The sequence below is a fragment of the Coregonus lavaretus genome (genome assembly GCF_964263955.1).
Source record: "Coregonus lavaretus genome assembly, chromosome: 27".
In the NCBI taxonomy this organism is placed as follows: domain Eukaryota; kingdom Metazoa; phylum Chordata; class Actinopteri; order Salmoniformes; family Salmonidae; genus Coregonus; species Coregonus lavaretus.
Genome location: NC_140014.1, coordinates 43,609,617 through 43,621,531, shown reverse-complemented (window position 1 = coordinate 43,621,531; position 11,915 = coordinate 43,609,617). Strand labels below are relative to the sequence as shown.

Genomic DNA, 11,915 nt, shown 5'->3' with positions numbered 1-11,915 from the left:
AACCCACAACCCAACAGAGCCGCACTGCTTCTTGACACAGTGCCCGCTTAACCCTGAAGCCAGCCGCACCAATGTGCCGGAGGAACACCGTACACCTGGCAACCGAGTCAGCATGCACTGCGCCCGGCCCGCCACAGGAGTCGCTAGTGCGCGATGGGACAAGAACATCCCTGCCGGCCAAACCCTCCCCTACCCTGGACGGCGTTGGGCCAATTGTGCGCCGCCCCATGGGTCTCCCGGCAGCGACAGAGCCTGGACTCGAACCAGGATCTCTAGTGGCACAGCTAACACTGCGATGCAGTGCCTTAGACCACTGCGCCACTCGGGAGGCCCCATCAAAATATATCTGACCAAATTATGAAAAACAAGCATTGTAAAGTGTGGAAGGGGTGAAAATTGTTTTTAAATTGTTGTCTATCAACAATGACAAGCCACCGGGGTCTGACAACTGGGATGGAAAATTACTGAGGATAATAGCGGACGATATTGCCACTCCTATTTGCCATATCTTCAATTTAAGCCTACTAGAAAGTGTGTGCCCTCAGGCCTGGAGGGAAGCAAAGGTCATTCCGCTACCTAAGAATAGTAAAGCCTCCTTTACTGGCTCAAATAGCCGACCAATCAGCCTGTTACCAACCCTTAGTAAACTTCTGGAAAACATGGTGTTTGACCAGATACAACGCTATTTCACAGTAAACCAATTGACAACAGACTTTCAGCAGGCTTATAGGGAAGGACATTCAACAAGCACAGCACTTACACAAATGACTGATGATTGGCTGAGAGAAATTGATGATAAAAAGATTGGGGGAGCTGTTTTGTTAGACTTCAGTGCGGCTTTTGACATTATCGATCATAGTCTGTTGCTGGAAAAACGTATGTTATGGCTTTACACCCCCTGCTATATTGTGGATAAAGAGTTACCTGTCTAACAGGACACAGAGGGTGTTCTTTAATGGAAGCCCCTCAAACATAATCCATTTAGAATCAGGAATTCCCCAGGGCAGCTGTCCAGGCCCCTTACTCTTTTCAATCTTTACAGACGACATGTCACTGGCTTTGAGTAAAGCCAGTGTGTCTATGTATGTGGATGACTCAACACTATACATGTCATCTACCACAGCGACTGAAATGACAGCAACACTTAACAAAGAGCTGCAGTTAGTTTCAGAATGGGTGGCAGGAATAAGTTAGTCCTAAATATTGGACTACTGTTCAGTCGTGTGGTCAGGTGCCACAAAGAGGGACTTAGGAAAATTGCAATTGGCTCAGAACAGGGCAGCACGGCTGGCCCTTGGATATACACAGAGAGCTAACATTAATAATATGCATGTCAATCTCTCCTGGCTCAAAGTGGAGGAGAGACTGACTTCATCACTACTTGTATTTGTGAGAGGTATTGACATGTTGAATGCACCGATCTGTCTGTTTGAACTACTGGCACACGGCTCAGACACCCATGCATACCCCATAAGACATGCCACCAGAGGTCTCTTCACAATCCCCAAGTCCAGAACAGACTATGGGAGATGCACAGTACTACATAGAGCCATGACTACATGGAACTCTATTCCACATCAGGTAACTGATGCAAGCAGTAAAATTAGATTTAAAAAAAACAGATAGAAATACACCTTGTGGAACAGCGGGGACTGTGAAGAGACACAGGCACAGACACAAGCATACAAACACATGATAACATACGCACTATACACACACGTACACATGGATTCTGTACTGTAGATATGTGGTAGTAGAGTAGAGGCCTGAGGGAACACACTTAGTGTGTTGTGAAAGTATTGTAATGTTTTCTAAATTGTATAACTGCCTGAATTTTGCTGGACCCCAGGAATAGTAGCAGCTGCCTTGGCATAATGAATACAAATACATGTCTTAAAGTAATGATGGACTGGTGTTTCTCTTTGCTTATTTGAGCTTTTCCTGCCATAATATGGACTTAGCCCTATTTGGAAAAATACCATCTTCTGTATAGCACCCCTACCTTGTCACAACACAACTGATTGGCTCAAACGCATTAAGAAGGTAAGAAATTCCACAAATTAACTTTTAAGAAGGCACACCTGTTAATTGAAATGCATTCCAGGTGACTACCTCATGAAGCTGGTTGAGAGAATGCCAAGAGTGTGCGAAGCTGTCATCAAGGAAAAGGGTGGCTACTTTGAAGAATCTAAAATCTAAAATATATTTTGATTTGTTTAAAACTTTTTTGGTTACTACATGATTCCATATGTGGTATTTCATAGTTTTGATGTCTTCACTATTATTCTACAATGTAGAAAATAGTACAAAATAAAGAAAAACCCTTGAATGAGTAGGTATGTCCACATTTTTGACTGGTACTATATGTATCGTCAAATTCTGATATGTAAATATCAACAACCAAAAAATCTTCCCCCGTCACTATAGATGTGGTAGTTGGTTTCTGCCCTATGATATGAGGATATCAGATCATCATGACACAGAAGGTTCTAAACTAGTGAAATCCCCAGCATTGTTTTCTCCATACATCCTGGTGGGAGCATTCCTGCATTTCCTGCTCATTCCATCCTGATTTCAGGAATTTTCCAACCAGTATTTTCTGGGGAATTTAGGGTAAGTTAACGGAATTTTGTCCTACCCTAGTGGGAAAGCTGTGTCCTACCCTAGTGGGAAAGCTGTGTCCTACCCTAGTGGGAAAGCTGTGTCCTACCCTAGTGGGAAAGCTGTGTCCTACCCTAGTGGGAAAGCTGTGTCCTACCCTAGTGGGAAAGCTGTGTCCTACCCTAGTGGGACAGCTGTGTGTCCTACCCTAGTGGGAAAGCTGTGTCCTACCCTAGTGGGAAAGCTGTGTCCTACCCTAGTGGGAAAGCTGTGTCCTACCCTAGTGGGAAAGCTGTGTCCTACCCTAGTGGGAAAGCTGTGTCCTACCCTAGTGGGACAGCTGTGTCCTACCCTAGTGGGAAAGCTGTGTCCTACCCTAGTGGGAAAGCTGTGTCCTACCCTAGTGGGAAAGCTGTGTCCTACCCTAGTGGGACAGCTGTGTCCTACCCTAGTGGGAAAGCTGTGTCCTACCCTAGTGGGAAAGCTGTGTCCTACCCTAGTGGGAAAGCTGTGTCCTACCCTAGTGGGACAGCTGTGTCCTATCCTAGTGGGGCAGCTGTGTCCTACCCTAGTGGGGCAGCTGTGTCCTACCCTAGTGGGAAAGCTGTGTCCTACCCTAGTGGGAAAGCTGTGTCCTACCCTAGTGGGAAAGCTGTGTCCTACCCTAGTGGGAAAGCTGTGTCCTACCCTAGTGGGAAAGCTGTGTCCTACCCTAGTGTCCTACCCTAGTGGGAAAGCTGTGTCCTACCCTAGTGGGAAAGCTGTGTCCTACCCTAGTGGGAAAGCTGTGTTCCTACCCTAGTGGGAAAGCTGTGTCCTACCCTAGTGGGAAAGCTGTGTCCTACCCTAGTGGGAAAGCTGTGTCCTACCCTAGTGGGAAAGCTGTGTCCTACCCTAGTGGGAAAGCTGTGTCCTACCCTAGTGGGAAAGCTGTGTCCTACCCTAGTGGGAAAGCTGTGTCCTACCCTAGTGGGAAAGCTGTGTCCTACCCTAGTGGGAAAGCTGTGTTCCTACCCTAGTGGGACAGCTGTGTCCTACCCTAGTGGGACAGCTGTGTCCTACCCTAGTGGGAAAGCTGTGTCCTACCCTAGTGGGAAAGCTGTGTCCTACCCTAGTGGGAAAGCTGTGTCCTACCCTAGTGGGAAAGCTGTGTCCTACCCTAGTGGGAAAGCTGTGTCCTACCCTAGTGGGACAGACTGACAGGGTCGAGGGTGTAGGGAGCTGGTGGTTGGGCGGAGGTCACAGGCTGTGTGTGTGTGTGAGAGAGAGAGAGAGAGAGTTCACTAAAGGTAAGGACTTCCTGTGTGGAGCGGAAGGGAAGCTGCAACAATGGCTGCCTGCCTCCAGGCTGGTCGTCACTAGTTACCATAGCCACCAAAAAATATTAAAAGCACTAAACAATTTAGCCTACAGGGATCTTGATCCAGGAATAAAAAATAATGGCACCCTATTCCCTATAATGGCACCCTAATCCCTATAATGGCACCCTATTCCCTATGGGCCCTGGTCAAAAGTAGGGCACGGTATAGGGAATAGGATGCCATTTGGGACACTATCATCCAGACCTGTCATTCACAGGCGCAGACGGGGCCCTGGCATGATTACCTTTACTGGAGCCCATGGCAGGGAGAGACAGGAAGAGGACGTCACCACTCGCAACCTGCTGGCCCAGTTTCTGCTCACTCAGTCACTAACTCCGTTCTCTCTCTCTCTCCTGTCTCTTTCTCTCTCTTTCTCTCTCTCTCTCTCTGTCTCTCTCTCCTGTCTCTCTCTTTCTCTCTTCTGTCTCTCTCTCTCTCCTGTCTCTCTCTCTCTCTCCTGTCTCTCTCTCTCTCTTCTCTCTCCTGTCTCTCTCTCTCCTGTCTCTCTCTCTGTCTCTCTCTCTGTCTCTCCCTCTGTCTCTCTCTCCTGTCTCTCTCTCCTGTCTCTCTCTCCTGTCTCTCTCTCCTGTCTCTCTCTCCTGTCTCTCTCTCCTGTCTCTCTCTCTCTTCTCTCTCCTGTCTCTCTCTCCTGTCTCCCTCTCCTGTCTCTCTCTCCTGTCTCCCTTTCTCCTGTCTCTCTCTCTCCTGTCTCTCTCTCTCTTCTCTCTCCTGTCTCTCTCTCTCTTCTCTCTCCTGTCTCTCTCTCTCTGTCTCTCTCTCCTGTCTCTCTCTTTCTCTCTTCTGTCTCTCTCTCTCTCCTGTCTCTCTCTCTCCTGTCTCTCTCTCTCCTGTCTCTCTCTCTCTGTCTCTCTCTCTCTCTGTCTCTCTCTCTCTCTCTGTCTCTCTCTCTCTCTCTGTCTCTCCCTCTGTCTCTCTCTCCTGTCTCTCTATCTCTCTTCTCTCTCCTGTCTCTCTCTCCTGTCTCCCTCTCCTGTCTCTCTCTCCTGTCTCCCTTTCTCCTGTCTCTCTCTCTCTCCTGTCTCTCTCTCTCTTCTCTCTCCTGTCTCTCTCTCCTGTCTCTCTCTCCTGTCTCTCTCTCCTCTCTCTCTCTATAGTACCTGGGTCATGTAGAGGTGGAGGAGTCCAGAGGAATGCACATCTGTGAGGATGCAGTGAAGCGTCTGAAGACGGTGGGTAGACCTCTCTCTGTCAGTCAGTCTGTCTCACTAGGTAGTCTACTGACTGGACAATCTGTTTCACTAAGCACCTTTAGCTATAGGCATGTGGGAGCCCTTCTCTCCTCCCTCTCTACTCCCTGTCTGTCTATTTTTCATCTCTCTTCATGTGGCGTCGTTACGTAGCTAGTTTCCCTCCTGGCCCTGGTGGGTTTCTTCCCAGTCTTCCTCTGTATCAGCCAGGGTCTGGCCCTGGTGGGTTTCTTCCCAGTCTTCCTCTGTATCAGCCAGGGTCTGGCCCTGGTGGGTTTCTTCCCAGTCTTCCTCTGTATCAGCCAGGGTCTGGCCCTGGTGGGTTTCTTCCCAGTCTTCCTCTGTATCAGCCAGGGTCTGGCCCTGGTGGGTTTCTTCCCAGTCTTCCTCTGTATCAGCCAGGGTCTGGCCCTGGTGGGTTTCTTCCCAGTCTTCCTCTGTATCAGCCAGGGTCTGGCCCTGGTGGGTTTCTTCCCAGTCTTCCTCTGTATCAGCCAGGGTCTGGCCCTGGTGGGTTTCTTCCCAGTCTTCCTCTGTATCAGCCAGGGTCTGGCCCTGGTGGGTTTCTTCCCAGTCTTCCTCTGTATCAGCCAGGGTCTGAATGTACGCAGGAGCCATTGGTCATCTTAAACACTGCTACTGTGACTCCACCCAGTGTACTGTACCCTTCGGTCTGGCTCTAGAGGTCTGAGGGTCTAGATGTGCAGCCCCCTCTGACCATCTGGCTGTTGAGCCCAGCTTAGCTCACTGAGTCCAGGGCAGACAGGCACAGGGCAGACAGGCACAGGGCAGACAGGCACAGGGCAGACAGGCACAGGGCAGACAGGCAGACCCAGAGGGAGAGGGAGGGAGGGAGAGGGTTAGAGGGAGGGAGGGAGAGGGTTAGAGGGAGGGAGGGAGGGAGGGAGAGAGAGGGCTGGAGGGAGGAAGAGCGAGGGAGTGAGAAGGTTAGGGAGGGAGAGAGGGGCTGAGGGTTGGAGGGAGGGGCTGAGGGTTGGAGGGAGGGGCTGAGGGTTGGAGGGAGGGGCTGAGGGTTGGAGGGAGGGGCTGAGGGTTGGAGGGAGGGGCTGAGGGTTGGAGGGAGGGGCTGAGGGTTGGAGGGAGGGAGAGAGGGTTAGAGGGAGGGGCTGAGGGTTAGAGGGAGGGGCTGAGGGTTAGAGGGAGGGGCTGAGGGTTAGAGGGAGGGGCTGAGGGTTTGAGGGAGGGGCTGAGGGTCCGAGGGAGGGGCTGAGGGTCAGAGGGAGGGAGAGAGGGTTAGAGGGAGGGGCTGAGGGTCCGAGGGAGGGGCTGAGGGTCCGAGGGAGGGGCTGAGGGTCAGAGGGAGGGGCTGAGGGTTAGAGGGAGGGGCTGAGGGTTAGAGGGAGGGGCTGAGGGTTAGAGGGAGGGTTAGAGGGAGGGGCTGAGGGTTAGAGGGAGGGGCTGAGGGTTAGAGGGAGGGTTAGAGGGAGGGGCTGAGGGTTAGAGGGAGGGGCTGAGGGTTAGAGGGAGGGGCTGAGGGTTAGAGGGAGGGTTAGAGGGAGGGGCTGAGGGTTAGAGGGAGGGGCTGAGGGTTAGAGGGAGGGGCTGAGGGTTAGAGGGAGGGGCTGAGGGTTAGAGGGAGGGTTAGAGGGAGGGAGAGAGGGTTAGAGGGAGGGGCTGAGGGTTAGAGGGAGGGGCTGAGGGTTAGAGGGAGGGGCTGAGGGTCAGAGGGAGGGAGAGAGGGTTAGAGGGAGGGGCTGAGGGTTAGAGGGAGGGGCTGAGGGTTAGAGGGTCAGAGGGAGGGGCTGAGGGTCAGAGGGAGGGAGATAGGGTTAGAGGGAGGGGCTGAGGGTTAGAGGGAGGGGCTGAGGGTTAGAGGGAGGGAGAGAGAGATAGAGAGAGGGAGGGAGAGAGAGAGGGAGGGAGGGGATGTGGCCTCTGTCTACTGTGGAGTTCTCAGACAGGAGAGAGGTGAGGAGGAGACAGCCCATCCTTAGACAGGAGAGAGGATAGTGATCTATTCCAGGAAAAGGGAGTGGTTTTGGGCAGTAATTTCCGGTAAATCTCGGTAACCGGGTTACCGCCATTCAACCCTAGTACAGGGTAGTGTAATGCAGGCTTCGTTCTAGATCTGGGCTTCATCCTCCCACTGAACATTCACACACTGACTGGACCCAACTTCACCACTACAAGCTTCGTGCGAATTGCCTTTTGTTGACTAACTTTTTATTCAGTGTTGTCAGTTTTCTTTTTCACAGGGGGTTACAGGTACAAAAACATTCCAATAAATGCATACAAAGATAACCCAAACCGGTTCCAGTTAAAGGGTGGTTCAGATTCAATTACATCTATGGACCATCTTCTTTTAATGGCTACTTCAGAATTTGAGCTTGTTATTTTGATGATTGTTAGATGCAGACAGACAAACCGACAGACAGACCCTAACACACAGATGACTGCTCCTGTCTATGACCTGTCTCCTTGTGAGGGGGGTGATCCTCCAACCCTCTCAAGAAGGATCTCTCCTCTGTCCTGAAGATATCACAGCTGGCCTGGTCCTTCAACCGTCTCTAGAAGGATCTCTCCTCTGTCCTGAAGATATCACAGCTGGCCTGGTCCTTCAACCTTCTCTACAAGGATCTCTCCTCTGTCCTGAAGATATCACAGCTGGCCTGGTCCTTCAACCTTCTCTACAAGGATCTCTCCTCTGTCCTGAAGATATCACAGCTGGCCTGGTCCTTCAACCTTCTCTACAAGGATCTCTCCTCTGTCCTGAAGATATCACAGCTGGCCTGGTCCTTCAACCTTCTCTACAAGGATCTCTCCTCTGTCCTGAAGATATCACAGCTGGCCTGGTCCTTCAACCTTCTCTAGAAGGATCTCTCCTCTGTCCTGAAGATATCACAGCTGGCCTGGTCCTTCAACCTTCTCTACAAGGATCTCTCCTCTGTCCTGAAGATATCACAGCTGGCCTGGTCCTTCAACCTTCTCTACAAGGATCTCTCCTCTGTCCTGAAGATATCACAGCTGGCCTGGTCCTTCAACCGTCTCTAGAAGGATCTCTCCTCTGTCCTGAAGATATCACAGCTGGCCTGGTCCTTCAACCTTCTCTAGAAGGATCTCTCCTCTGTCCTGAAGATATCACAGCTGGCCTGGTCCTTCAACCTTCTCTAGAAGGATCTCTCCTCTGTCCTGAAGATATCACAGCTGGCCTGGTCCTTCAACCTTCTCTACAAGGATCTCTCCTCTGTCCTGAAGATATCACAGCTGGCCTGGTCCTTCAACCGTCTCTAGAAGGATCTCTCCTCTGTCCTGAAGATATCACAGCTGGCCTGGTCCTTCAACCGTCTCTAGAAGGATCTCTCCTCTGTCCTGAAGATATCACAGCTGGCCTGGTCCTTCAACCGTCTCTAGAAGGATCTCTCCTCTGTCCTGAAGATATCACAGCTGGCCTGGTCCTTCAACCTTCTCTAGAATGTTATTTTCCTGTTTGTCCTGGAGATATGTACCACAGCTAGCCTGCTCCCTGACCTGTCCCTATAAAAGAAGAGGATGATGTCACACAGGGTTTTTGCCTGGATAAAAAGGGGCTTAGGTGGTGGGCGTTGCAATGGGCACGGTCGGCGCGGCTGAATTTTAGATACAATTTTAGAGACCCCGATCTTGGTGGTGTAGAGAAATTGTTGAATTTTTAAGGCAATTTCCTTCAATTCTACACATTTTGCCATAGAGCTGAGAGAAAATGTTGCTGTTTTTAAAGCAAATTTCCTGCGATTCTACTCTATTCTTTTGCCACGGCTAATGTTGTGTTATTTTGCTCAAATATAGTATCAAAATCAATACTGCTACATTCATAGTTTTGGGAATTTTAAATTCTCCCTGACTGTCAACTTTTATTTTGATGATTGTTAGTTCTCAAAGATTATATTATTTAAAAAAAATATATATATATATAGGTACATTCGCTTTTCTTCTTCCTTTATATCTGGTTTTAGTCATCTAAGTTTACACCGAAAGTGTTTTTCCATCCCAAAAATGTATATAAAAAAAACATTTTATTTTATTTATACTGTTAGGACATAATCGTCCAGAAAAAACACTTAGGCGATCCGGACAAGGATTTCAATGGCAGTAAAATCCCTGTCACGTTGGCGCTGTAATGCCATGTTTGGAACAACAGTAATCACAAACAGATCTGGGATCAGGCTAGTGCACCTTCCTCCCCCAGCCCAGTCCAGTCCCAGTCCCAGTCCCAGCCCCAGTCCCAGCCCCAGCCCCAGTCCCAGCCCAGTCCAGTCCCGCCCCAGCCCAGCCCCAGCCCCAGTCCCAGCCCCAGCCCCAGTCCCAGCCCCAGCCCCAGTCCCAGCCCCAGCCCCAGCCCAGCCCCAGCCCCAGCCCCAGCCCCAGCCCCAGCCCCAGCCCCAGTCCAGTCCAGCCCCAGTCCCAGTCCCAGTCCCAGTCCAGTCCCAGCCCCAGTCCCAGCCCAGTCCAGTCCCAGTCCCAGTCCAGTCCCAGCCCAGTCCCAGCCCAGTCCCAGCCCAGTCCCAGCCCAGTCCCAGCCCAGTCCCAGCCCCAGTCCCAGCCCCAGCCCCAGTCCCAGTCCCAGTCCAGTCCCAGTCCCAGTCCCAGTCCCAGCCCAGTCCCAGTCCAGTCCCAGTCCCAGCCCAGTCCCAGTCCAGTCCCAGTCCCAGTCCCAGTCCAGTCCCAGTCCAGTCCCAGCCCAGTCCCAGCCCAGTCCAGTCCCAGCCCTGCCCTGTCCTGTCCTGTCCTGTCCTGCCTTTAAATCCTTATCTCTCTCTGCCAGTAACGGCATGGTTTTATGGTCCTGGTTTATGAGTGTTTTTCTGCTGGGCAACAGCTAGCAAGCTAGAGATACAGTTGAAGTCAGAAGTTTACGTGCACTTAGGTTGGAGTCATTAAAACTCGTTTTTCAACCACTCCACAAATGTCTTGTTAACAAACTATAGTTTTGGCAAGTCAGTTAGGACATCTACTTTGTGCATGACACAAGTAATTTTTCCAACAATTGTTTACAGACATATTATTTCACTTATAATTCACTGTATCACAATTCCAGTGGGTCAGAAGTTTACATGCACTAAGTTGACTGTGCCTTTAAACAGCTTGGAAAATTCCAGAAAATGATGTCATGGCTTTAGAAGCTTCTGATAGGCTAATTGACATCATTTGAGTCAATTGGAGGTGTACCTGTGGATGTATTTCAAGGCCTACTTTCAAACTCAGTGCCTCTTTGCTTGACACCATGGGAAAGTCAAAAGAAATCAGCCAAGACCTCAGAAAAAAATGTGTGGACCTCCACAAGTCTGGTTCATCCTTGGGAGCAATTTCCAAATGCCTGAAGGTACCATGTTCATCTGTACAAACAATAGTACGCAAGTATAAACACCATGGGACCACGCAGCCGTCATACTGCTCAGGAAGGAGACAAGTTCTGTCTCCTAGAGATGAATGTACTTTGGTGCGAAAAGTGCAAATCAATCCCAGAACAACAGCAAAGGACCTTGTGAAGATGTTAGAGGAAACAGGTACAAAAGTATCTATATCCACAGTAAAACGAGTCCTATATCGACATAACCTGAAAGGCCGCTCAGCAAGGAAGAAGCCACTGCTCCAAAACCGCAATAAAAAAGCCAGACCACGGTTTGCAACTGCACATGGGGACAAAGATCGTACTTTTTGGAGAAATGTCCTCTGGTCTGATGAAACAAAAATAGAACTGTTTGGCCATAATGACCATCGTTATGTTTGGAGGAAAAAGGGGGCTGCTCGCAAGCCGAAGAATACCATCCCAACCGTGAAGCACGGGGGTGGCAGTATCATGCTGTGAGGGTGCTTTGCTGCAGGAGGGACTGGTGCACTTCACAAAATAGATGGCATCATGAGGAAGGAAAATTATGTGGATATATTGAAGCAACATCTCAAGACATCAGTCAGGAAGTTAAAGCTTGGTCGCAAATGGGTCTTCCAAATGGACAATGACCCCAAGCATACTTCCAAAGTTATGGCAAAATGGCTTAAGGACAACAATGTCAAGGTATTGGAGTGGCCATCACAAAGCCCTGACCTCAATCCTATCAAAAATGTGTGGGCAGAACTGAAAAGGCGTGTGCGAGCAAGGAGGCCTACAAACCTGACTCAGTTACACCAGCTCTGTCAGGAGGAATGTGCCAAAATTCACCCAACTTATTGTGGGAAGCTTGTGGAAGGCTACACGAAACGTTTGACCCAAGTTAAACAATTTAAAGGCAATGCTACCAAATACTAATTGAGTGTATGTAAACTTCTGACCCACTGGGAATGTGATGAAATAAATAAAAGCTGAAATAAATCATTCTCTCTACTATTATTCTGACATTTCACATTCTTAAAATAAAGTGGTGATACTAACTGACCTAAGACAGGGAATTTTTACTAGGATTAAATGTCAGGAATTGTGAAAAACTGAGTTTACATTTATTTGGCTAAGATGTATGTAAACTTCCAACTTCAACTGTAGGTATTCCTCTTGTCCAGGTGGGATAGGGCAGTGTGCAGTTTGATGCCGATTGCACTAGCTAGCTACAGTGAGGGAAAAAAGTATTTGATCCCCTGCTGATTTTGTACGTTTGCCCACTGACAAAGACATGATCAGTCTATAATTTTAATGGTTGGTTTATTTGAACAGTGAGAGACAGAATAACAACCAAAAAATCCAGAAAAACGCATGTCAAAAATGTTATACATTGATTTACATTTTAATGAGGGAAATAAGTATTTGACCCCTCTG

The 11,915-nt window shown here is 49.4% G+C and overlaps 1 protein-coding gene across 3 annotated transcripts in view; it reads left to right on the top strand.

Annotated features, from left to right (window-relative positions):
* The window catches only part of numb (NUMB endocytic adaptor protein), a 93,760-nt gene that overhangs the window by 43,792 nt on the left and 38,053 nt on the right, over window positions 1-11,915 (top strand). For all 3 annotated transcript variants that reach the window (XM_084143617.1, XM_084143619.1, XM_084143618.1), the window contains exon 3: window positions 5,078-5,152. In XM_084143617.1, the coding sequence (XP_083999743.1) occupies window positions 5,078-5,152 (75 nt within the window). The remainder of the gene's footprint in view (window positions 1-5,077; window positions 5,153-11,915) is intronic.